Genomic DNA, 24,093 nt, shown 5'->3' on the forward strand with positions numbered 1-24,093 from the left:
CTCTCTCTCTCTCTCTCTCTCTCTCTCTCATGTGTAATTATTTTCTCTGTAATTCACGCTTTATCTCTATCTGAGAGAGAAAGATAATTGAAATACACGTAATTAGTCTGTGATGGTATGTGTGTATGCGCTCGCCATTTCGCTTCCCGATACGCGGCGCCTCGTGAAGCAGGAAATGCCGTTATTCTCATGATTATGTTGATTATTATGCAGATGAGGCAGACCGAGGTTAGATTTCCGGCTTGTATGTTCGTGTGTGTGTGTGTGAGAGAGAGTGAGTGTGTGTGTGTGTTTATTGATTTATTTTCCTATTTGTCATTTTACGGCATTGTTTCAAACTTTTAATGTCCTGTAGTGTGTGTGTGTGTGTGTGTGTGTGTGTGTGTGTGTGTGTGTGTGTGTGTGTGTGTGTGTGTGTGTGTGTGTGTGTGTGTGTGTGTGCAACTGCCCCACAATTTTGGAACAACGTGAGGAATTGTGAGGCAGAAATGCGAAATAGTGCGACTTCGCTAAAATTTATGTGTACCGTGGATGGCCTAATATTGGAGCCCGTCCTGATAGCGGCTGTCTGTCTGTCTATCTGCCTGTCTATCTGTCTGTGTGTCTGTCTGGTATGGTATGGCATGGCTCTCAACTTCGACGCTTCAGCTTTATTTCATGTTATGTGTGCGTGGGTATGTGTTTTAGTTGGGTGAATGAAAGGATGCAAGTGTACGTCAGTGTGTTTTGCATATGTGACGGACAAGGTGTGACGTGGCTCGGAACAAATTTGTCGCTATACGTTGTTTTGATGATATATATATGCGTGTATGTATTATATTCTATGGTGTGTGTGTGTGTGTGTGTGTGTGTGTGAGGGGGAATTTGAGTGGCTATCATTGCATGGCTTTTAACTTTGACATTACAGTAATTTGTTTTAATGCTTTGTTTGCGTGTTTGTTTGTTTCAATTCAGTGTGTGTGTGTGTGTATGTGCGTGTGTGTGTGTGTGTAAATGGAAATATTTTGTATGTAATTTGCAAGTTTTAATATACGTCATTTATTGTGTTTGTATGATAGTGTTGTGAAAATGCTTTATAATTGGACTGGATTTTGGTACATCTAGGTTTGGTATTCCGTTGATGCTGTTGATGAAAATTTGTGTATCGCGTGTAATATTCATTGTTTCGAGATGTATACTGGCCAGGTGTATGGGTCCGGGAATAATTTAGCGTTTGATGTCGCGTTTTGTAATTCGACCGTGTGAATCAGGTGATACAGGGCCATAATTAATCTTTTTGTGTGCTGCAACAGGTGTGCTGGAAAGTATTTTTTAATGAGTTTCATGCAGCTATATATTTCCCCTCTCTCATTTTAGTGTTAAATTAATAGCTCATCACATTAAAAAAAGCTGATAAGTGATCTTTTAGTGATACAACAAATGGGATAAAATGATGTTTGAATGTATTTCGTGCTGAACATATATTGTTTCATTCCTTTTATTTCATTACAGTTATCCACTCTTGCTATTACCACTCCACCTAACGTTACCACAACCTCTACCTGTACTTCTAACTTCTCATGATAATATTGCTCATCCTACCATTCCACATCCTACACACTCCTCTCCTCCTCCTCTTCCTCCTCCTCCCCTATTAAATGACCGACCCTCACAACCCGCCTATACCGTTGCATAGACGTCTGTTATAGGTTAAGGTAAAGTTAGAGGCCTTGGCTATAGGTGTGAGTGGCCTCGGTGCCCATGAGTTATAGCGAGACCAGAAACACTGTTATACTTATTCAAATTCCTGCCTACGACTTGAACTCCAAGAGGCGGGTATCAGGACACCTCTCCTCCCGAAATTGACCTCTCTTTTTGGACACTCCTTTGACTTCTATTCAGGAGCAATGAGTAGCGGTTTTTTTTTATATATATTTTTCTTTACGCCCTTGAACTGTCTCCTAAACTGTAAAAAAAAAAAAATGACCGACTCGTAACATGGCAATACCGTCGACTATATGATATGTTGTAGAGAGACAAGAAACAATAATTATGGCACAGTGGTTGCTGGATAGCGCTCGTGTTTCCCGCCATAATGTCCTTCATATGAAACTCTCGCACAATGAAAACTTTCGCGGTAAATTTGGGACTCGTGTGAAGTTTGAGCGATTCATCCATAACTGCGATGTAAATTTGAGCTCCCCGGAATAGGAGGGTTAGCGGACGATTCGTTTTTGTTTATTCCCCTCCTTCTACTCTTCCCTCTTCCTTCTTCTTCCCTTTCTCCTTTTCCTCAGCCACATTCATTCTTCCCCTTCTCTCTTTTTTATCATACTTTCTTCTTCCTCCTCCTCCTTTCTTATCTTCCTTTACCATGCTCATTATTTTCATTCTCTCCTATTCGTCTCACATTCCTCCTCCTCCTCTTCCTGTTTCTCTTTTCCTGTCACACTCATTCTTCTCTTATACTTATCATTCCTCCCTCTTCCTATTCCTCATCTTCCTCCTCCTCCTTCCCATTTTCTCTCTTTTCCCTCAACCTCTGCATTTTTCGTTCTTTTATTCTCTCCCTCTCGTTCCACTTCCCTTCCTCCCTCCCTCCCCCTCCTTCTCCTCGTTAACATCTTACCCCCTCTTCTTCTTCCTCCTTTCATTCGCCACCCCTTCATTCTCCTCCCCTGTAGTTTCTTCCTCGTTGTCCTTCACAAAAAATAATAAATACACGATAAGAAAAAAAGAATAGATATAATGACGTCTTTCCCTTCCCGTCTTCAAAGTTGGGTCTTAACTTTGATAAATGTTTCTTTGTTGCCAGGCTTTGTAGTGTGGAGGGATGGGTTCGTTGTCACCCTCTAGCGCGAGTCCCTCTTCCCTCTTCGTCCTTCCTTTTCCACACCCTCGTTCTTGGTTCTCTCTCCCTCAGTTGTCTCCTCTCCTCTCCTCTCCTCTTATCTTCCTAGCCCAATCCTTTCAGTGTGTCGTTCTTCTTATTTTTTTTCTCTATACATCTGCGAGTCATTCATACGTTCATTCTGTCAGTTATTCGTCTGGGTCTTTTTTTCTTTTCTTTAACTATTATACTCACCATCCTGCTGCACCTCCCTCACCATCACTTGCACCACTACCACCACTACCACCACCGCTACCACCATCGCTACCACCACCACTACTACCACCCCTACCACCACCACTACTGCTATCGCCGCCAATTGACTGATTACTTTCCTAATTAAGTTAAGCTCATGACAGCGTGAGATAATCTACAACCTCCATCACCACCACCACCACCACCACCTCCACCATAATTGTCTTCCTCATTCTTATCACCATCACCACCACCGTCATCACCTCATCACCTTGCCTGCGGTGTTGACATGCTCACCTCACCTTCGCGCTCCCCGCACACGCACACGCACACACCCCGGGCCAAAACAGGTTAATGAGTATATCACCTTTAAGGAAGAACATCTCTCTCTCTCTCTCTCTCTCTCTCTCTCTCTCTCTCTCTCTCTCTCTCTCTCTCTCTCTCTCTCTCTCTCTCTCTCTCTCTCTCTCTCTCTCTCTCTCTCTCTCTCTCTCTCTCTCTCTGTATGTATGTCTCTGTTCCTTCCTCTACCCTCTATTTATCTTGCCTTCTCTGTCTCTTGCGTTCTGTATCTCATTCCCGCTGTTTTCTTTATATCTCTCTTCATTACACCGGTTATTCGTCTCCCTTCCTCCTCTCTCCCTTGTTCTCCCTACTACAGACCCCCCTTTCCTTTCCCATCCCTCTTTCTCTTAACCCTTCCTCTCTCACTCTCTTCTTTATATTGTTTTTTTACTCTCCTTCCCTCCCTCCCTCCCTGTCCACCCTATCCTTAGCCTTAATCCACCTCACCTTCCCAATTCTCCTTTTCCTGACCCTGTTTTCTTTTTCTGACTCCTTTCTTTATGCTGTTTCCCCTCCTTACTTTCCTCTCTCCTTTCTCCTTTTCCTTATAATGTTTTCTTTTTCTGACTCCTTTCTTTATGCTGTTTCCCCTCCTTACTTTCCTCTCTCCTTTCTCCTTTTCCTTATAATGTTTTCTTTTTCTGACTCCTTTCTTTATGCTGTTTCCCCTCTCTACTTTCCTCTCTCCTTTGCCCTGTTCTCTCTCTCTGGCTACCTCCTTTCACCTTCTTTTCCTCTCCTTTCCGTCCTCTCTGTCTATCCTTCTACACATCCCTCACCTTTCCCCTCCCTCTCCTTCTCCCTCCTTTATCCTATTCTCTCTTTCTGACTCTCTTCTTTACACTGCCTGTCTCTTACCTTCCTTCCCTCAATCCCTCCCTCTTGTCGACCTTACTCCTAACCCCTCTTCCCTTCCTCTCCTCCCTCTCTTACTCCTTTCTCTCCACTCTTTCGTTCTTCTCTCCATTCCCTGAGCAGCAACACAGAGATACTCACTAGCCCCTGCCTCCACCCCTTCCCCCCGCCTCTCGGGACCTCGTGGATCCGTCTTTGTTTGGGTTCTGTTGGTCAAAAATTTAATGTACTCGGCTTTGTTTTCCATGTGCTTGAGTGTGCTTTTATTTTTTCTTGTTTTGTTGTTGTTTATTTTGGGCACGGATATCTTGTTGTAGGTTACGAGTAATGAAGGGCAAAAATGAGAGAAAAAGAGAAAGACAGGCAGACAGACAGACAGAGATAGAAAAAGCTCAGGCGGACAAGAATGAGAGAAAAGAGAAAGACAGGCAGACAGACAGACAGAGATAGAGAGAGCTCAGGCGGACAAGAATGAGAAAAAAGAGAAAGACAGGCAGACAGACAGGCAGAGATAGAGAGAGCTCAGGCGGACAAGAATGAGAGAAAACAGAAAGACAGGCAGACAGACAGACAGAGATAGAGAGAGCTCAGGCGGACATTCACTCTCCTCATTTAGCGACAAAGCTCACCGCCCGGGGCTCAGATGATGGCGTAAGAGGTTCATTGTGCCAGGTAGACGGCGAGGACTCAGGTGAAACGCGAAGACCTGAGAGGCTGTGTGTTGGGGCGGCGGGGGGTGGGGCAGGACGGTGGGAGGGAGGCATGTAGGGAAGGAGGAAGGGGCGTACTGTTGACCGTGTGACGGGGGTTGATTTAGGACGTGAAAATAGGGGTTCTGAGTTGTGTGCTGAGTCGTATTGTTCAACTGTGGTATATGTGAATTTGACCCCTCTTTCGGCCACCTCTTTGGATTCTTTTAAGGGGCAGCGAGTAGCGGGCTTTTTTTTTTATATTATTGTTTCCTTTTTTGTGCCCTTGAGCTGTCTCCTTTGTTGTAAAAAATAAAGATAAAATGAAGAGGGCAGAAGTGGTTAATTTAGTGTAGGATAAGCAAGGTAGAGGAGGGTACAGGTAAAGGAGAGGAAAGATTTAGGGTAGGGTGAACAAGGAAAGGAAGGAGAAAGGGAGGGGAACAGACAGCGTAAAGAAGGGAGCAAGAGAGGAAGCACCGGGGATGAGATACAGGAAAAGGAGTAGGATCTCATGGTTTTGGTTAGACGAGGTAGAATAGAGTACAGGTGTGGTGGAGGTAGGTAGTCATGCTTTTGGAGAGTTGAGGTTGAAGAGCTTACAACTGTGGTAGAGGAAGATCGTCTAGCTGCTGTTTAGGAATGGCATAAGGAGCAATTGTGGTAAAACATTTTCATATATTTCTTCAGGAATGGTGGAAGTGGGTTGTCCTTCTCTGCCTCCCTCTCTAACCCTTTCCCCTCTCTGGCTCCCTTTTTTACATTCTCTTCCCTTCCCTTTCTCCTGTTCCATCTCACCCCAGCTCTGTCTCCTTTTCCCTATCCTCCTTATCTCCTTTATCCTATTCTCTCTTTCTGGCTCTCTTTTTTACAGTCTGTCTCTTATCTTCCTTCTCTCTCTCCTGTTCCACCTTACCTCAGCTCAGTGTCTCCTTTTCCCTCTCCTCCTTCCTTCCTTTATCCTATTCTCTCTTTCTGGCTCTCTTCTTTACACTGTGTCTCTTACCTTCCTTCCCTCTCTCCTGGTCCACCTTACCGCATCTCTCCGTCTCCTTTTTCCCTCTCCTCCTTCCCTCCTTTATCCTATTCTCTCTTTTTGACTCTCTTCTTTACACTGTCTCTCGTATGCCTTCCTTCCCTCTCTCATGTTCTACCTTACCTCATCTCTCCGTCTCCTTTTTCCCTCTCCTCCTTTCCTCCTTTATCCTATTCTCTCTTTATGGCTCTCTTACTTACACTGTCTGTCTCTTACCTTCCTTCCCTCGATCCCTCCCCCCTGTCTACCTTACTCCTAACCCCTCTTGCCTTTCCTCTACTCCCTCCCTCCCTTCATTCTCTCCTCTCTCAGTCTCGTTCTTCTCTTTATTCCCTGAGCCGCAACACAGGCAAACTCAATCGACCCTGCCCTGTTAGTGAATCAATAGGTACTGGTATATTACGTCACCTCTCCGTTGTATGAGTTAGGTGAAGGCACAGGTTTGACAGATAAAGGTTCAGGAATTAGTTAAAGATAGAAGAGGTAGAAATTAATGTGTTCTTGTTTATTCCTTCTATGTATCGTTATTTGTAAGCGAGTTCCTTATCATCGTATCACAGGACGGGTAAACTAGATTAAAGTTTTCCTCTTCATCTTTTTTTTTTTTTTTTACAGCAGAGGAGACAGTGCAAGGGAGAAAGAAAAAAAACAATAATGAAAAAAAGCCCGCTACTTACTGCTCTTAAATAGAGTAGAGTGGCCAAAAAGAGAAATCTAGTTTGAATTGTTAATAACTCACCCGATGTTGAGGAAAACGAATTTATTGCATCGGCCAGGTTAACAAGGGTATATCTTTCCTTATGTCTTAATGCCGGATCAAACTCGTGAAGGGGGATGGACAGGTGAGCTAACAGTGTGTCAGCCATCATCCCCGCCTCATGAGACCACTTTGTGCAGCTTGACACACTAATCCCTGAAATAACTTAATGTAACACGCATATTTATTGTTATATGTGTTTATTAATGCTGATGGTAGTAGCCGCAGTAGTAACAACACTTGCATTATTATTATTATTATTATTATTATTATTATTATTATTATTATTATTATTATTATTATTATTATTATTATTATTATTATTATTAGTAGTAGTAGTAGTAGTAGTAGTAGTAGTAGCAGCAGCAGTAGTAGTAGTAGTAGTAGTAGTAGTGGTAGTACTAGGGGTAGGGGTAGTAGTAGTAGTAGTAGTGAGGTATCGGAAAATAGTTTACACAGGGAGGTAATGGTGGACTATATTTTTCATTATCATTACAAAGTATTATCGTTCTGGTAAAGATGGTAGTGGTGATGATGGTGGTTGTGGTTGCGGTGGTGGTGGTGGTTGTGGTGGTTGTGGTGATGGTGGTGACGGTGACGGGGAAAACAAATGAGAGTGAGGTGATGTGTCTGTGGGGAGGTCAGACCCAAGGCTCGTGGCTACGTGGACTATCAATCGTTACCTCACACCCCTGGGAGAAGAGGAAGAGGATAAGGAGGAGGAGGAGGAGGAGGAGGAGGAGGAAGAGGAGGAAGAAGAAGAAGAAGAAGAAGAAGAAAAAGAAAAAGAAAAAGAAAAAGAAGAAAAAGAAGAAGAAGAACAGGAAAAAGAAGAGGAAAAAGAAGAGGAAAAGGAAGAGGAGGAGGAAGAGGAGGAGGGAGTAAACAGTTCACCTTTTGTTCCTTCCAAGAAAACTACAGACCATTGCCACGACTCATTAAATATGAAAAACAAAACTTAGAAAGAATAATACATTTTAAGATGATTAGCCGTCCGGTTATACTTCCCTTTCTCATATTATCATGCGACAGAAGACTGCAACCTCTTTCCCTTCACTTATTAATTCTCACCATGCTTTCCTTTGTATCACGTGGCTAACACCTCTTCACTAGAATTCAAGAGTCATAAAGTACTTCTCCTCCCCCTCTCCCTGTCCACCTTACTCCTGACCCTCCTCACCTTTGCTCTCCCTCCCACTCTCCCTTTTCTTTCTCTAGCTCCCTTCTTTATCTATACTTCCTCTTCCCATCCTTCCCTGTCCACCTTCTGATCCCTTCTTCCTTCCCTCCATTTCCCTACTTTCTTTCTGACTCCTTTCTATACACTTTCCCTTCCCCTCCTCCCTTCCCTGTTCTCCCCACCTCTGATCCCCCTCTCCTAAGTGCTTGTGTGTGTAATTATTTAGGAGTAATGAATATGAATCGCATGAGGGTTGGAAGGTGTAAAAGTCTCGGGAAAGGTGTGTTGCGTCATTAGAAACACCTGACACCTTTTCTGGGTTGTATATTAGGGTATAATCGGTTTGTTATTTTTGTGCGCTTCTATAATGGAGGGTTTCTTAGTACCGTAACTGCGCTGTTTAAAAAAATAATACAAAGTGTTTTTTTGTGTGTGCGTGTGTGTGTGCGTGTGCTCGTGTGTCTATGATAATGAAATATGAAAGGAGTTAATATTTTATGTAGCACACACGCCATATCCCCCCCCCCCCTTCTCTCTCTCTCTCTCTCTCTCTCTCTCTCTCTCTCTCTCTCTCTCTCTCTCTCTCTCTCTCTCTCTCTCTCTCTCTCTCTCTCTCTCTCTCTCTCTCTCTCTCTCTCTCTCTCTCTCTCTCTCTCTCTCTCTCTCTCTCTATCTATCTATCTAAATTAAAAAAATAAAAACATACATTATAAACATTCAAATATAATAATACACACTGCACTGTCATGAATCAGCTATAAGTGTCATTGGGGTGGGGAGTGAGTTCCTCCAGTGGTGGGCCGCCAGCTTAACTTCCTGTGTGTTCATTCCCAGGACGTGAGGGACTGTGGCCGTGAACACATTCATGGCCACCTTCCCTCACGTCCGGGGGATGAACACACAGGTTCTCTCTCTCTCTCTCTCTCTCTCTCTCTCTCTCTCTCTCTCTCTCTCTCTCTCTCTCTCTCTCTCTCTCTCTCTCTCTCTCTCTCACTACTCCCTCTTCCTTTCCCCACCCACACCATCTCTCATTCCTCGTAACTTGTGGCAATATCCAAGATGCCAGTGAGGCGTCGTGTGGTATGCTCGGGCAAGCTCTCGGGCCGCGAATGCAATTAATCCGCCTCTCTGTCACGCCGGCGCCGGGGAGCCTCGAGGGGCGGCCAAGTCTTGTTACCCTTCCCTGTTTGCGTCTGTCTGTGTGTGTTTGTTTTCCCTTATCCGCTTAGGTGTCGAGTTTTCGTTGCCTCCTTCCACGTGTTTATCCTTAAGTGTGTGTGTGTGTGTGTGTGTGTGTGTGTGTGTGTGTGTGTGTGTGTGTATTTATAGTGTGCCATAACTCACCCCTAAAAAAAAATATAGTGTAGCGGCTGTTCTTTCCCATGCGGCACACAGCACTGTCTCAAGCGTAAGGAAGGAAGGAAGGAAGGAAGGAAGGAAGAAAGGAAGGAAGGAAGGAAAGAAGGAAGGAAGGAAGGAAGGAAGGAAGGAAGGAAGGAAGGAAGGAAGGAAGGAAAGAAGGAAGGCAGGCAGGAAGGAAGGAAAGAACGTAAGGAAGAGTTGCTAGTGAAAACACGGCGAAACTGAGTAGCAATGACCATTTTTCACCATTTGTTTATTTAGTGTGTTTTTCATCGTCTTGTCAGCATGTTTAGGATTCTCACGTCTTGGGAAGGTGATACTGAGCGCCACCTGTGTTTTCTTGGGCCCATCGATCACAGGTGAGGGCGGCAAGGCTGTAAGGCGGTGAGGCTGTCTCCTTTAGTCTCCCCAGCAGGAGGGACCGAAACGCCTTGGGACCTTAAAAACGGTTTCCTTCCGCCTCGACAGTCCCCCCATAGTTTCCACGCCCCGAGATAGCGACGCGGCTACGGCATATATACGTTTACGGTCGCTTATCAGGCCCATAGAGACAAACAACATAGTTTCGGCCTCGTTACTGTTGTATGGATGGTCAGAGATTTCGTCCATGGAATGTAGAGTATTTCGGTAAGGGATTGTTAAGGAATTGTAGGAATAGTACCTAAAGCTTTGAACGGGGTTTGAAATTTCCTCATCTCTGTTTGGTTTGTTTCTTAAAGTTTTATGGGCAGTGATTAGCGTTCTTTTTCTCATTTTTTTTGCCTAGAGTTGCTTGCTTCCTTTACTGTAAAAAAAAAAAAAAATCTGCAGTCACATCCTCAAAACTAATCGCAGACTGTGATTAGCGTTCTTTTTGTTCTCAGTATTATTTTTTTTTTGCCCTTGACTGTAAAAAAAAAATCTGCAGTCACATCCTCAAAATTAATCCCAGACTTGTATTGGCGATGTTAGACTGTTGGGTTGTACTGCAATGTTGTATTGTACTCTTGTGTTGCTGTGTGCCGTGATGTGTTGTGCTTTTATGTGCTGTGTTATGTAGTGCGGTGCTGTGCTGTTATTCCCAATGGGTGGTGAACGCTGACATTGTAAGAGGAAGTGGGTGAGTGAGTTCGTGCCCTCTCTGTCTCTCCCCTACTCTTCTTCAGGCCAGAATTTGAGACGCCGCCGCTGGTGACTCAACCCACATCAGGCCGTGAACCCGATGTGAGCCTACCTGCTGCTTGCGTGTCGTCCGTTTTGTAATAACTGTTGGCGGATTAAAGGCTAGGAATAATATAGAGGCTGTTAAATAAATGAAGAGTTTGAGAGTAAATGTTCCTTTCCATATAGTCAGGAGAACCTTCAGTAACGTGTGTGTCTATTAAAATTATGATATCCAGGTGTACTGTGTTCTATAAGCTTTACTGGCGTAGCTGCTGCTGTTGCGTTAGACTGGCAGTGTGTTGAGAGAATATTTAATCGAATTTTGATATTTATTTTTTATATATTGTGGGTGTGAGATTGTAGTATATTTTGTTTTTAGATTTTTTCATTTTTTTTCATTATTTATTTATTTATATTTTTTAGTGTGCCTGCGCGTCTGCCTTCGTTCGTGGGATAGTTATTTTAATAATTATTTTTATACATATTGTAGGTGTGAGATTACGTATTTTCTATTTGTCCTTTTTTTCATTTTTATCTATTTAGTCTGCTTTTTATTCATTTATCTATTTTTTTTTTGTATGTGCATGTCTGCCTTTCTGCCTTCGTTCGTGGGTTAGTCGAAATTTACTCCGCATACCGTCGATATCAATATCCTTGGGCAACGCTACAACAAAACAAAAAAGCGAAAGAAAAAGTTGGAAGCGTGGCAGTGTATAGGGAGCGACCTTTATTAGTCTGCGGGTTTGTATTCTGCGTTAAGCCGTGGCGCTGCAGGGAGTGTGGAGGGGCGGCGAGGAGGAGGAGAGATTAGAGGTGGATGTTGGGAAGAATGGAAGGGATGGGTGGGCGGAAGAGATGTGTGGAGAGGAGTGAACAATGGGGAGAGAGAGGGAAATTGAAACGAGAGATAGATGCAGATATAGATAGATGAATAGATTGGTAGATAGATAGATAGAGATAGATAGATAGATAAATAGTCATACATCACGGTTTTCACTTTAAAAAAAATTCGCCTGCGCCATTAACCGGGTGGGGTCGTACTAGATACCCCTTAAGAGAGAGTGGAGGGGCGGCGAGGAGGGAGTAGAGGTGGATGTCGGGAAGAATGGAAGGGAGGAGTGGGCGGAAGGGATGTGTGGAGAGGAGTGAATGACTGGGGAGAGAGAGGGAAATTGGAACAAGAGAGATAGATGCAGATATAGATAGATGAATAGATAGGTAGATAGATAGATAGAGATAGATAAATAGATAAATAGTCATACATCACGGTTCTCACTTTAAAAAAAATTCGCCTGTGCTATTAACCGGGTGGGGTCGTAGTAGATGGCCCTTAAGAGAGAGAGGTGGATGTTGGGAAGAATGGAAGGAGGGCGGAAGGAACAAGAGAGATAGATGCAGATATAGATAGATGAATAGATAGGTAGAAAGATAGATAGAGATAGATAGATAAATAGTCATACATCACGGTTCTCACTTTAAAAAAAATTCGCCTGTGCTATTAGCCGGGTGGGGTCGTAGTAGATGGCCCTTAAGAGAGCCTTGCGACGCTATAGGCAGCCCCCCCCAAAAAAAAAGAAAAAAAAAGATAGACAAATTGATGAATAGATAGGTTGACAGAAAAGAGATAAATAGAAAACTCAAAGAAAAAAAGGAAAAGTTTGACTGGAAAAATGCGAAAACTAGTCAAAGGAAGGTAATTGCAGGTGACAGGTGGTAAAAATCGACTGGCCAGACATGAACAACTTGGATTCCTTAATTTGCATGTCATTTCGTCCTCTGTGCCGGGCATTCAAACCTGATGTATATTTGTTGGCGGGAGGAACAAATGAAATATCGGGTCTGACTAATAACTACCTGTGTTAATTTAGTGCTGTCACCTGGCCACTTTTCCCGTCGTTCATCAAGGAGTCTTTGTGCCGTCTCTTGTTTGTATTTGTTTTTCTTTTGTTTCATAACGGGTTTCATTAACATTCCTCACGCAAAACTCACTGTTCGCCCTTGTCCAGCAATGATTGAGTAGCGAATAAAGTTTCCTCCTCTTCTTCCTCTTCCCTTTCCTCCTCCTCTTCCTCTTCCTCCTCCTCTTCTTCTATATTTTCCTCTTCCTCTTCTATATCTCCCTCTTCCTCTTCCTCCTCCTCTTCTTCTATATCTTCTTCCTCCTCCTCCTCCTCCTCCTCCTCGCTTGCACAATCTCGTATTAGTCTACAAATCTATATATTTTATGCTGCATTGAATTAACTACGTGCATCAAATAAAAAGAAAAACGTTGAATCAGTTTCCAGATTAAATCAAAGCAATTAACAGTCGATAAGTATTTCCAGCAGTTTTATTTCCCGCAAATCGCCTCTTATCCCCGACCCGGCGGCGACTCGCCCACTGGGGAAGCGACGGTACTCGAGGCTGCGCTGGGGACGGCGGGGAGGAGCGGATAGGCGCCATACACCGTTCATGGAAGCCAGCAAATATTTCCCGCCCCGCTAGACCGTTACCCACCAATCAGATTTCACCTTCCCAGCGTTCACCAATCACAAGCAGCCTAATTTGGAGAGTGGGCGTGACTAGCATGTGGACTAGCCATTGATATAACTTTAATATGGAAGTGGGAGGGGCTTATGTGCCGGGATAGTTTGAATGAAGTTTAGTAGATGAGTGGCTAGTTGGACGGTGACTCACACATACCCTGCAGCAGTGGTGATTTATAGTTATTGGCGGATCCAAGGAGGGGCCCAGGGGGCCTGGTCCCTCCCCCCCATGGTCCTGAGCGGATACAGGAAAACTAGCTCAAAAGCCCGCTGCGGCTATAACAGTGCTTTTTCTCAGTTGAATCGGCCGTTTCATTCGGATCCGGAGAGGAACACTGGCCGCCCAGGAATGATTTGGCACCAAGTCCAGGTCGTTATGCCCATTGATTCAGGTCAGCCCACCAGTTATTCAGGAGCAGGACTGCCGAGAATGGCGTATCGGTAATGCTAATGCCCCTTCCACCCGCAAAAATCCTGGCATCGGGCCCCCCCAACTTTATTCCTGGATCTGCGCCTGACTATAGTGGGGAGTGGGTGAAGGGAGAAGGGATGAAGAGGGACTGGCGACTGATTGGTACTGTTGGGAGGGAAGGGAATAGTAACGGAAATGAAGGGAATGGTGGCTGATTTGGATTGGGAAGAGGATAGGGAGTTGGAGAACGGTCGAGGCGAATGTCTGGAACTAGTGAAAGGAAGCGGAGAAGGGGCACAAGGGACGGCGCGCGCTAGCGTGTGCGCGTGCGTGCGTGTGCGTGTGCGTGTGTGTGTGTGTGTGTGTGATCCTGGTCCCGTTTGAATTCGTAAAAGCCTCCGCATTCCGACTTTAATCGAATCTCATCGGTTCTTTAGTCCGGCGGCTGTTTACAAGTTCAACACCGCGAGGAAATTGCATTCTAAATTAACTGCCGTGCCTTGTCATTTTAATCATCCGCCTGCTGAAGGTTCAGTGGATTTTTCCAACGGCTCTGTCAGGGGAGGCGAGACCGGCCGGGGGGAGGGGGGATGGGGGAGATATAGGCCGCGGCGGGAATGAAAATTTTAAGATAGAGGGCAGGGAAAAAGTAGATGTGAGTCAAGTTGAGGCCGTTCCCAAGCCGGAGCCTCGCTGAAGGGTGACTTACCGCCTCACTCCCATGACACTGAAAATCCCCAGATATCTGCCACGACTCCCCTGGCGGCTGTCAGTGTGGCCGGGTCTGCGGGTCTTGCTTACCTGGGTCGCCGAAGAGCATGAAGAAGCAGTGATCGCGGGTGTCATTTAGCGAGAGTAGCGAAGGTCGTGACTCGCACAACTCGAATGGCCACGAGGATAAAACCAGTGGATCTAGTAAAAACAAAAAACAAGAGACACATACAGTTTGGAATACATATGTTTTGTCTTCGTAAAGTATGAGTAAATGCTAATCTGTTCCACCCCTTGATGTCTCTCTTGAAGACTTCGCTAAAGAAGAGTCCAGTATGAGGTGTCGTGCTTGTAATTGCCTGTGATTTGTCTTTTGTCTGTCACTTAAGTAATGATTATATACAGACTAATTAGATGATATATGAAATAGGAATAGTTACACTTCTTTCTATCCGTTTATATTCCTTCCTTCGCCGAAAAGAGAACGAACGTGGCGAAAGCAAATGCGGAGTAATAATCGTTTTCAGCAATTAACTTTCGCGTAATGGTAATGAAAGCAGCGCGGTGCCTTTCTATTTCCCAGACCGTGTGCGTGTGTGTGCCTGTACGTATGTGTGTGTGCGCCATGTGCGATTGTGTGTGTAGGGGTGGGGGGGGGGGCTGTGTGTGTGTGTGTGTGTGTGTGTGTGTGTGTGTTGGAACTCGGGCACAGTAAACTCTTTTGATTATTCAACTCGTAATGGAACCAGAAACGACGAATACAGGAACAATTATTTTTTTTTTGGATGGTCACGCTATTTAGGGGAGTGCGAGTATATAGAACTTTAATACACTTCCTATAATCCCAACATAAAGTATTTCTATGTATTTAGTAGTACACTTATAGTCACTTCATCAAACGGTTAAGCGCCCTTTCTAATTAATGCAAAAGGGAAAAGGGAAAGGGGCTCACCTCTCTCCAATCCACTTATTTAGTCATGGAGAATGCAAGAAACAGTAGGGTCAGGATAGCTTATTTATTTACTCCCATCGCTTTGTGTAGGAGGTCAAGTGAAGGGACGTCCGCCCTTTTCAGTAAGCCTTTAGTAACTCTCCCGTGTAGTCTTGCGTTGTGAGGGGAACGGAAGGAAGAGGAAAGGGGGGCGAAGCTTATCACGTCTATTTATTTCAGCCGCTTTGTGGAGGTGGTTGTTTGAAGGGGAGTTATCAGACACACTTTTCAATAATCCTGTTTTTGAGGGGAATGCAAAAAAAGAGAAGAGAGGAACGTGTTCACATATACACTTCATTCGCTTTGTGTAGGAGGTCATTTAAAAGGGGAGTTAATAGACACACTTATCAATAATCCTGTTTTTTAGGGGAATGCAAAAAAGAGAAGAGAGGAACGTTTTCACATATTCACTTCAGTCGCTCTGTGTAGGAAATCATGTGAAAGGGAGTTGATGGAGACTTTTCTTTAATCTTCCTGTTTGTGAAGGGAATGGAAGAAAGCGGAGAATGGAGAACCTTTATCAGAATTATACACTTCAGTCGCTTTGTGGAGGAATCGTGTGAAGGAGAGAAGGGGAGGTGATGGAGACTCTTTCCAATAACTTTCCTCTTTGTGATGGAATGGAACAAAGAGGAGAGAGGAGGAACGTTGTCACATTAATTCGCTTAAGTCGCTTTGTGTCGGAAATCATGTAAAGGGGAAGATGATGGACACTTTTCAATATCCTCCTTGTTCGTTGAGAAGGGGAGGACCTTTACCAGCGAATTTACCTGCCTCGTTCACCTCCACCTGTTCTTTCCACTTGTTGTTGTTCACTTTCTTCACCTGTTCTTTTCACCTGTCCTAGTTCAACTCCTTCACCTGTCCATTTCACCTTCACCTGACCTTTTCACCTTCTTCACCTCTCCTTCACCTGTCCTTTTCACCTTCCTCACCTGTCCTTTTCACCTTCACCTGTCCTTTTCACCTTCACCTGTCCTTTTCACCTTCTTCACCTGTCCTTTTCACCTCCTTCACCTGTCCTTTTCACCTTCTTCACCTGTTCTTCACCTGTCCTTTTCACCTTTTTCACCTGTCCTTCACTTGTTCTTTTCACCTTCACCTGTCCTTCACCTGTCCAAGTTCACCTCCTTCACCTATCCATCTAACCCATCCTAGGTCATTTCCTTCACCTATCCTTCTAACCTGTCCTAGTTCACCTCCTTCACCTGTCCTTTTCACCTGTCCTAACTCACCTCCACCTGTCCTTTCCACCTGATCTAGCACACCTTCACCTGTCCTAACCTGTTCTAGTTCACCTCATTCACCTGTTCTAACTCCCCTCCACCTGTCCTTTCCACCTGATCTAGCACACCTGTCTTAACCTGTTCTAGCTCATCTCCTACACCTGCTCTTTTCCCCGTCAGGAACGCACGACACGTTGGCGCCTTCCACCTCCTGAACCTCGCTGGGGTGTGTGTAGGGTGGATGGGTGGGGAGGGGGGGAGGGGGGAGCCATTAGCCGCAAATCATTCATCAATTGAGGCGTAAAATCGGATGCCGTGGAATTACCATTAGCTTCCAACAGCCCCCATTAGCCACACGTCATCGCCGCCGTCACCTCTCCGTCTTTCCCCTCTCCTTTCCTCCCTCCCCAGCCCATCACCACCCCTCCATCCCTCCCTTTCCCACCCCTTCTACCTTTCCTTCCCCCTTCCTAGCCCATCACCACCCCTCCATCCCTCCCTTTCCCACCCCTTACTACCTTTCCTTCCCCCTTCCTAGCCCATCACCACCACTCCATCCCTCCCTTTCCCACCCCTTACTACCTGTCATTCCCCCTTCCTAGCCCATCACCACCCCTCCATCCCTCCCTTTCCCACCCCTTACTACCTTTACGTCCCCCTTCCTAGCCCATCACCACCCCTCCATCCCTCCCTTTCCCACCCCTTACTACCTTACCTTCCCCCTTCCTAGCCCATCACCACCCCTCCATCCCTCCCTTTCCCACCCCTTACTACCTTTCCTTCCCCCTTCCTAGCCCATCACCACCACTCCTCCCCTACTTTCCTCACTTCCCAGTTCGTCACCACCCCTTCCTCCCCTTCCGTTCCCAGCCCATCACCACCCATCCTCCTCTTCCCTTCCCACCCCTTACTGTACCTTCCCTTCCCCCTCCCAGCCCATCCCCACACCTCCTCCTCCCTTCCCTGTCAATCACAAACCCATACTCCCCTTTCCCCCCTTCTTAGCCCATCACCACCCCTCTTCCCCTTCCCTTCCCACCCTTTACTACCTTCCCTTCCCCCTCCCCAGCCCATCCCCACACCTCCCCCTTTCTCTGTCCATCACCACCCCATACTCCCCTTTCCCCCCTTCTTAGCCCATCACCACCCCTCTTCCCCTTCCCTTCCAACCCTTCCATTCCCCCTTCCCATCCCGTCATCACCCTCCTCCTCTCCCCCTTTCCTCCCTTCCCAGCCCTTCACCACCCTCCTCCTCTCCCCATTTCTACCCTTCCCAACCCATCACCACTCCTCACTCCTCCCCCTTCTCCCCTTCCCATCCCATCACCACCCCTCACTCCTTCCCCTTTTCCCCTTCCCAGCGCATCAACACCTTCCTCCTCCTCCTTTCCCCTCTTCACAACGCATCACCCTCCTTCTCCTCTCCTTCTCCCCCTTCCCTCACCACCTCAGCCGCACCACACGCTAATATTTCCCTTCACGTCATCACAAGCTGAAGGGTCCATCATCACGCTGTTTACTCTTCCCTTGCCTTACATTCCAGCATATATTGCCTTGACATTCCTTGAACCTTTTTTTTTAATATCATGAAAGAAATCACTATTCTTTAACGCTATAAAAGTACCCATTAACATCATCATCATCATCATCACTATCATCATCATCATCATCATCATTTTCTTCAGTCGTTACGAGTTTATTGCAGAACTAAGGCTGCGTTTCCACCAAGTGAATCGAATCGATTCAATTCATGAAGAATCAACACGATTCCTGATTCATCTTGATTCGCCACACTAATTTCAATGTAATCGTTTCCACCAAGCGATTAGAGTCAATTCAAATCATGACGATTCATGGCGATTCAGAATCACTGATTGATTGGGTCCCTTTCATCAGTCACGGCGAGTCACCCGACAGTCACCATGACAGTGGACGTCCTGATTAGTTTAGTGCGAGAACAACGTGCAATATAATTATGATCCTAGTGATCCTATGCACCGAGATCGGGATGCCATAGCTGCTCTGTGGCTCCAGTTAACTCCACCAACATTTTGAATTGTTCTGTAGTCATCCTAAGGAATTCATAATTTTTTCTGGCTTATTGACCAAATCTGGGAACAGATGTACAAAGCTCCCAAATTCAGGTCTTTTAATATTGATTTCATGGACCCAAACAGTTTGCTGACGCCTACGCCTACGCTGCCTCAGTCAGCAACGCTGCTATATCAGCGAAAGCGTATACGTCCATTCTCGTGAAAGCCAGGCTTGGTATTGCTTTTTGAATGTTGATTCAGACTCACCTGAATCAGTCAGTTGGAACGATGCTGATTCAAAATGAATCGAGTCAAATGATTCTTCATGAATTGAATCGATTCGATTCGCTTGGTGGAAACGCAGCCTAAGACTGTAATAAATAAGTAAATAGATAAATAGATACTGATATATTCATTTATCATTACCCCACTTTCCCACGACGTCATATATCTCCCTGTCATTATTACTACACCCAATTATCATGTTTTTACCCATGTGTATTCCTGTCGCACCGCCGCAATATATATTTTTTCCGTCATCCGCGCCACGCCTCGTTATCACGCTCCTCGCTACATCCCAGCGCCGCGCCTTGTGATTATTTCCTCCCGACATCATAACTACACCCAGGCACCAGGTAGTCTGGCGCCGTCCATCTACACTGACACAAAACTTCGTCTCGATATCATGGCAGGGCTTCATCACGCTTGTCCTAATACATGACACGCTGTATTTTTCCTATCGCTCATTTTCATCACACGCACGCCATCGCCACATACCTGAACATCTCTATCTCTAAGCAAACACTTCTACTTTTGCATCATCACCTCTTCCTCCATCACACGCCTTAGTATGTCGCTTTGCTTCCTAAATTTTCACCTCGTGGACACAAAAACACCTTGGTACGATGCGACACAGCCCAGACCTACATGAATTAACCTAACCTAACTTAACCTAACCTAACCTAACCTAATCTAACCTAACCTAACCCTAACCTAACTTAACCTAACCTGACCCTCTCATTCTTCATTAAGGGTCACTGCATCGCCACTACAACACCTCTCTACGGTACTCCCACTATTAACCGACCCCATTGCTCATACCCCGCCAGAGAGCACAAGTAACTTACCCCAGAATGAAGCATACACTCAATAGTATTTCCCGACGTTATCTCACCGCTCTCTTGTTTAGTTGAAAGGATTTTTTTTTCTTTTTTACAACAAAGGAGACAGCTCAAGGGCACAAAAAAAGGAAACAATGATAAAAAAAAAAAGCCCGCTTCTCGCTGCTCCTAAAAAGAATCAAAAGAGGTGCCCGAAAGAGGTTGGTATTATCTCATATTTTCTTACAGTATATTATGTGTGTTGAATGCTATCATCGGCATCACCATTATTATATTCATCATCATCATCATTAGCAATTTCACCGCCGTCTTAATGAATCCTCGGGTATCCTATCGTTATTTTTTGTGTGTGTTTGTGTGTATGAGAGGAAGATGGGATCGCGTGTATCATTATCAGCGTTCATCGTGGTCTTCCTCCTCGGGTATCCTATCGTCTTTTTTTTGTGTATGTGTGTTTGTGTGTAAGCGTCAGGAAGTTGGGTTCACGTGAGCCGCCAAAGGGATTCCATCTACACCATCTTCTTACCTTTGTTGGGCGTGACGGGAGGAAATTCTTGAGTAGGAGGGAGGGGGAGGGGGAGAGGAGGAGAGGGATGGGGGAGGGAGAGGAAGGAGAGGGAGGAGAGAGAGGAGGAGGTTGTGGGGCAGAGTCAGGTCATGCGAAAGTATTACCAACGGAAAAGTCGAGTTTCGATATTTTTCACTATTTTTTTATATCCGAGGGGAGATTTTCCTCATTAGTTGTCACCTGATATTCATTAATTATAGCGGCGGGGAGCGGGGTGGGTGGGGGGGGTAAGGTCGATCACTATGAAGGGCGTGGAGGTTCTTGAAGGGGGCGAGTGTCTAATTAGGAAGGGCAGGTGCATAACGTGACGAAAATAAACATAAAGGATGAATGAGACGAGAAATGTTCTAAGATCGTCCTGGCTGTCAGTCGCGTGTCCATCGATATTACGGATTTTTAACAATAACGAGACATATAAAAATTTAAAAAAACGAAGGGGGAAGAGAAAGATGCGTGGAGTTGAGCGTGATGGAGTCTGTGAGGGAAAATCTCTTGTTAATGTGGAGTCTTTAGTGTTCTCTTCTTTGTGATGTTTATTATTATTAGTTTCCTGACGTTCGTAGTTATAGTAGATTCACACGGAAGGAGAACAGAAGGAAACGTCTTTCGATGTCACAGGTGGAAGGTGGAATAAACTTTTCATGACGTCAGGTGAACTTGATTGAATTGGGAGGTGGGGATGACTGAAGGTTGCTGAAGACGGTGAACATATAAGTGGAATTTGATGGTGTGAATGTCTTATGGGTTACGGGTGGAAGGTGGAACGAAGTTTTATTGGCGCAAATAGATGAGTGATGGTTTTGCGAGGTTGGAACGACTGCATGATAGAGAAGGTGGACATGATGGAATTACAAGTTAGAAAAATTTATAAATGTCATGTGGTAGGTGAAATGAGAATGAGCTTTGGACGACGCCAGGAGAACAGAGTGATAAATGAAAATGGGAGATAGGAATGACTAAATGCTAAAGAAGATGAACATGATGATTAAAATGCAAGATATAATAATAAGTTTGAAGATGCCATATGGAAGGGCAAAAAATAAGAAGCCAGAAGAACAGAACTGTGGAATTGTGAGCTGGAAATATGGAAATGTTGAGAAGGTAAACATTGACGAAGTAGGAAGATATAAATGTCTGAAGATGCCATATGGAAGGGCAAAAAATAAGAACGCCAGAAAAACAGAACTGTGAAATTGTGAGCTGGAAATAAGGAAATGTTGAGAAGGTAAACATTGATGGAGTAGGAAGATAGATATGTCTGAAGATGCCATATGGAAGTGAGAACGAACTTATGAATACTATATATGATAACAAGAGTAGTGGAATGTAAAATGGAAAAAAGATTGACTGTTGGAAAAGGTGAACATAACGGGGAAGGGAGAGCTAACTTATGATAACCTTTCGGAAACAAGAGTGGTGATTCAGTGACCTGGAAATGACTGTTGAAAAAGGTGAATATAACTTAAATACGTCATGTGGAAGGGAGAACTAACTTATGATAACTTTTCGGAAACAAGAGTAGTGATTCTGTGACGTGAAAATGACTGACTGTTGGAAAAGGTGAATATGACGGTTGAAAACGCCATATGGAAGGGAGAACTAACATGATAACAATTCGGAAACAAGAGTAGTGATTCTGTGACGTGGAAATGACGACTGTTGGAAAAGATGAACATAATGGTTTAATACGGTGAACATAAAAGTGGAATTTCATGGTGTGAATATCTTATGGGTTACGGGTGGAAGGTGGAACGAACTTTTATTGGCGCGAATAGATGAGTGGTGGTTTTAGGAGGTTGGAACGACTGCATGATAGAGAAGGTGGACCATATGATAACAAGAGTGGTGGAATGTAAAATGGAAAAGACTGACTGTTGGAAAAGGTGAACATGACGGGGAAGGGAGAACTAATTTATGATAACCATTCGGGAACAAAAGTGGTGATTTTGTGACGTGGAAATGACTGTTGGAAAAGGTAATGCTGGGGGTGGTGATGAAATCCTGTTCCCCTTGATACCCCTCTGGACTTACTTATCTGACAGGTGATGGAAGTGAAAATAGAAGTCTTATTGATATTCAGAATCGATGAAGGTGTGTGTGTGTGTGTGTGGGTAAGGTGCCTCCCCTCCCTCCTTACCTCCCTCCCTCCCTTCCTCGCATCCCTCCATCCATCACTCTCTCCCTCATTTCCTTATTCCTTCTCCTCACCTCTCACCTCACCTCTCACTTTTCATTTCTTGTCTTATTTTTCTTTTCGTTCCCTCTCTCCCTTCTTCCCTCCATTCTTATCTCCCTCATCTCCTTTTCCTTCATTTATCATTTGTTTTATCTGTTTTTCCTCTTTCCGTCGCTTCTGTTTCTTCCCGCCCTTCCTCTTCCGTGATTCTTCTTTAATAATCTATCTCTCCCTGTCACATTCGGAGCCTTACATCCTGCCTGCATCTCCTTCATTCCCTGCTTGTTCCTTCCGCTTCCTGTGCGTGGTTTTATTTTAGCTTTTTCATATACTTTCCGTCTCCGTCTTTTGTCTTTGTTCCTGTTGCCGCCGTGTTCGTTTCGGTGTCAAGGATGTAATTATTCGGCTGTCTTCCTACTTTCTCTTCTCCTGTTTGCCTTTCTTTCTCTCTCGCTTGTCTTTATCTCGGCCTATATCTTTGTCTTCTTTTTTTGCTCCAGTTACATTACATATTTGTTTTCTTCTTTCTTTCATTTTTTCTTTTTGTGTATTTCTTTTTCTCTCTCAACGCAGCATTCACAGAGAAAACAACCACAACCAAATTATATATATGGATGACTTTTCTTCTACCTTCCTCTTCATTCGTGACTACAGTGGCTGCGGTTCTATGATTATCACCCATTGTGTTTGATTTTTAGATGCAACGCGTGAGTAGCTACCATATCCACGAGGACGCCTGACACTTAACATTTTACTTGCCTGAGAGCGTGAGGCAGGACGTGTGTGAGTCGGAACAAGAGTGGTGATTTTATAACGTGGAAATGACAACTGTTGGAAAAGGTGATGGTGGGGGTGGAGATGAAGTCCTGTCCCTTTGATACTTTGACACGCTCTGGAGTTATCTGACAGGTGATGAAAGTGAGAATGAAAATCTTAGGCGGAAAAGATGGGAGGGAAGAAAATGGAAATATAAATAGAAAAGGAAGTATTATGGTTGGTATTATAAGACACTCTTGCTTCTCACATCAGCTATTTCTAAAGGTCAAAGAGGGGGTCAGTCGGGTTCTAATGAGTGTTTCTTCAGGTTCATGGTCCAGAAGAAGACTCACACTACCACCAGGGTCATAACTCCTACGAAAGCCTTGTCAAAAAAGTGTTCTTAGGCGGCGATTTGTCTTGTAATACGACCCATAATTATGTGTCCAGTGTGGTCTATGTCTAGGGGCTTAAGGCTAAGGAGAGGGCCAAATTTGAGGACAAGGCCACAGAGTAATAGCACTATAATCTCTCGCCTTCCTCTTTATGTTTGTATTAGGCCGCTCAAAGGTAAGTTCCACTAAGTTATGTGTGTGTTTAGGTGCTCCAGGGTGATCACTGATGGGAGGGTGTGTGAGAGGGGTGAGGAAAGAGGGATGTAGCAGGAAGGAAGAAAGAGGAAGGAATGAAGGGAAGGCAGAAGAAGCGGTGATGAGCGATAAAGCAGATCCCAAACTCCTTTCTCTTCTCTTTTCCTCCCTCCTCCTCCTCCTCCTCCTCCTCCCCCCCCCCCCCCATTCCCATTCCTCCCCTCGCCCTCCTCACCGGCATCAGCTGCTGTTACGCCTCGGAGGCTGCGAAATTTATATGAGGGAGTTTTGTACCTGAAACTTTGCTTTATTGGATTTCTTTTTTGCTTTCCCTCACTCAAGACGCAGGAAGGGAAGTTATTGCCAAGTCAGACCTCCGCAGTTTACTTCTTGCGTTCAAGCATTTATTTGTTCATTTTTCTTTTTGCTCATCAGAAAAAAAAATACATCTGAAAAATTTCGTTTTGTAATAAGGAACTCGGTGCAATGGTTGCTAATACACACACACACACACACACACACACACACACACACACACACACACACAAACTTC

At 44.7% G+C, this 24,093-nt stretch overlaps 1 protein-coding gene across 4 annotated transcripts in view; it reads right to left on the minus strand.

Moving 5' to 3' along the window:
* Nucleotides 1-24,093, minus strand: part of LOC127005889 (serine/threonine-protein phosphatase with EF-hands 2-like) — a 148,741-nt gene that overhangs the window by 60,341 nt on the left and 64,307 nt on the right. For 2 of the 4 annotated variants that reach the window (XM_050875229.1, XM_050875228.1), the window contains one exon: nt 14,170-14,280. The exons of the other annotated variants lie outside the window; for them this stretch is intronic. In XM_050875229.1, coding sequence (XP_050731186.1) covers nt 14,170-14,280 — 111 coding nt within the window. The remainder of the gene's footprint in view (nt 1-14,169; nt 14,281-24,093) is intronic. 4 annotated transcript variants of the gene reach the window in all.

The sequence above is a fragment of the Eriocheir sinensis genome, chromosome 31, assembly GCF_024679095.1.
Source record: "Eriocheir sinensis breed Jianghai 21 chromosome 31, ASM2467909v1, whole genome shotgun sequence".
NCBI lineage: Eukaryota > Metazoa > Arthropoda > Malacostraca > Decapoda > Varunidae > Eriocheir > Eriocheir sinensis.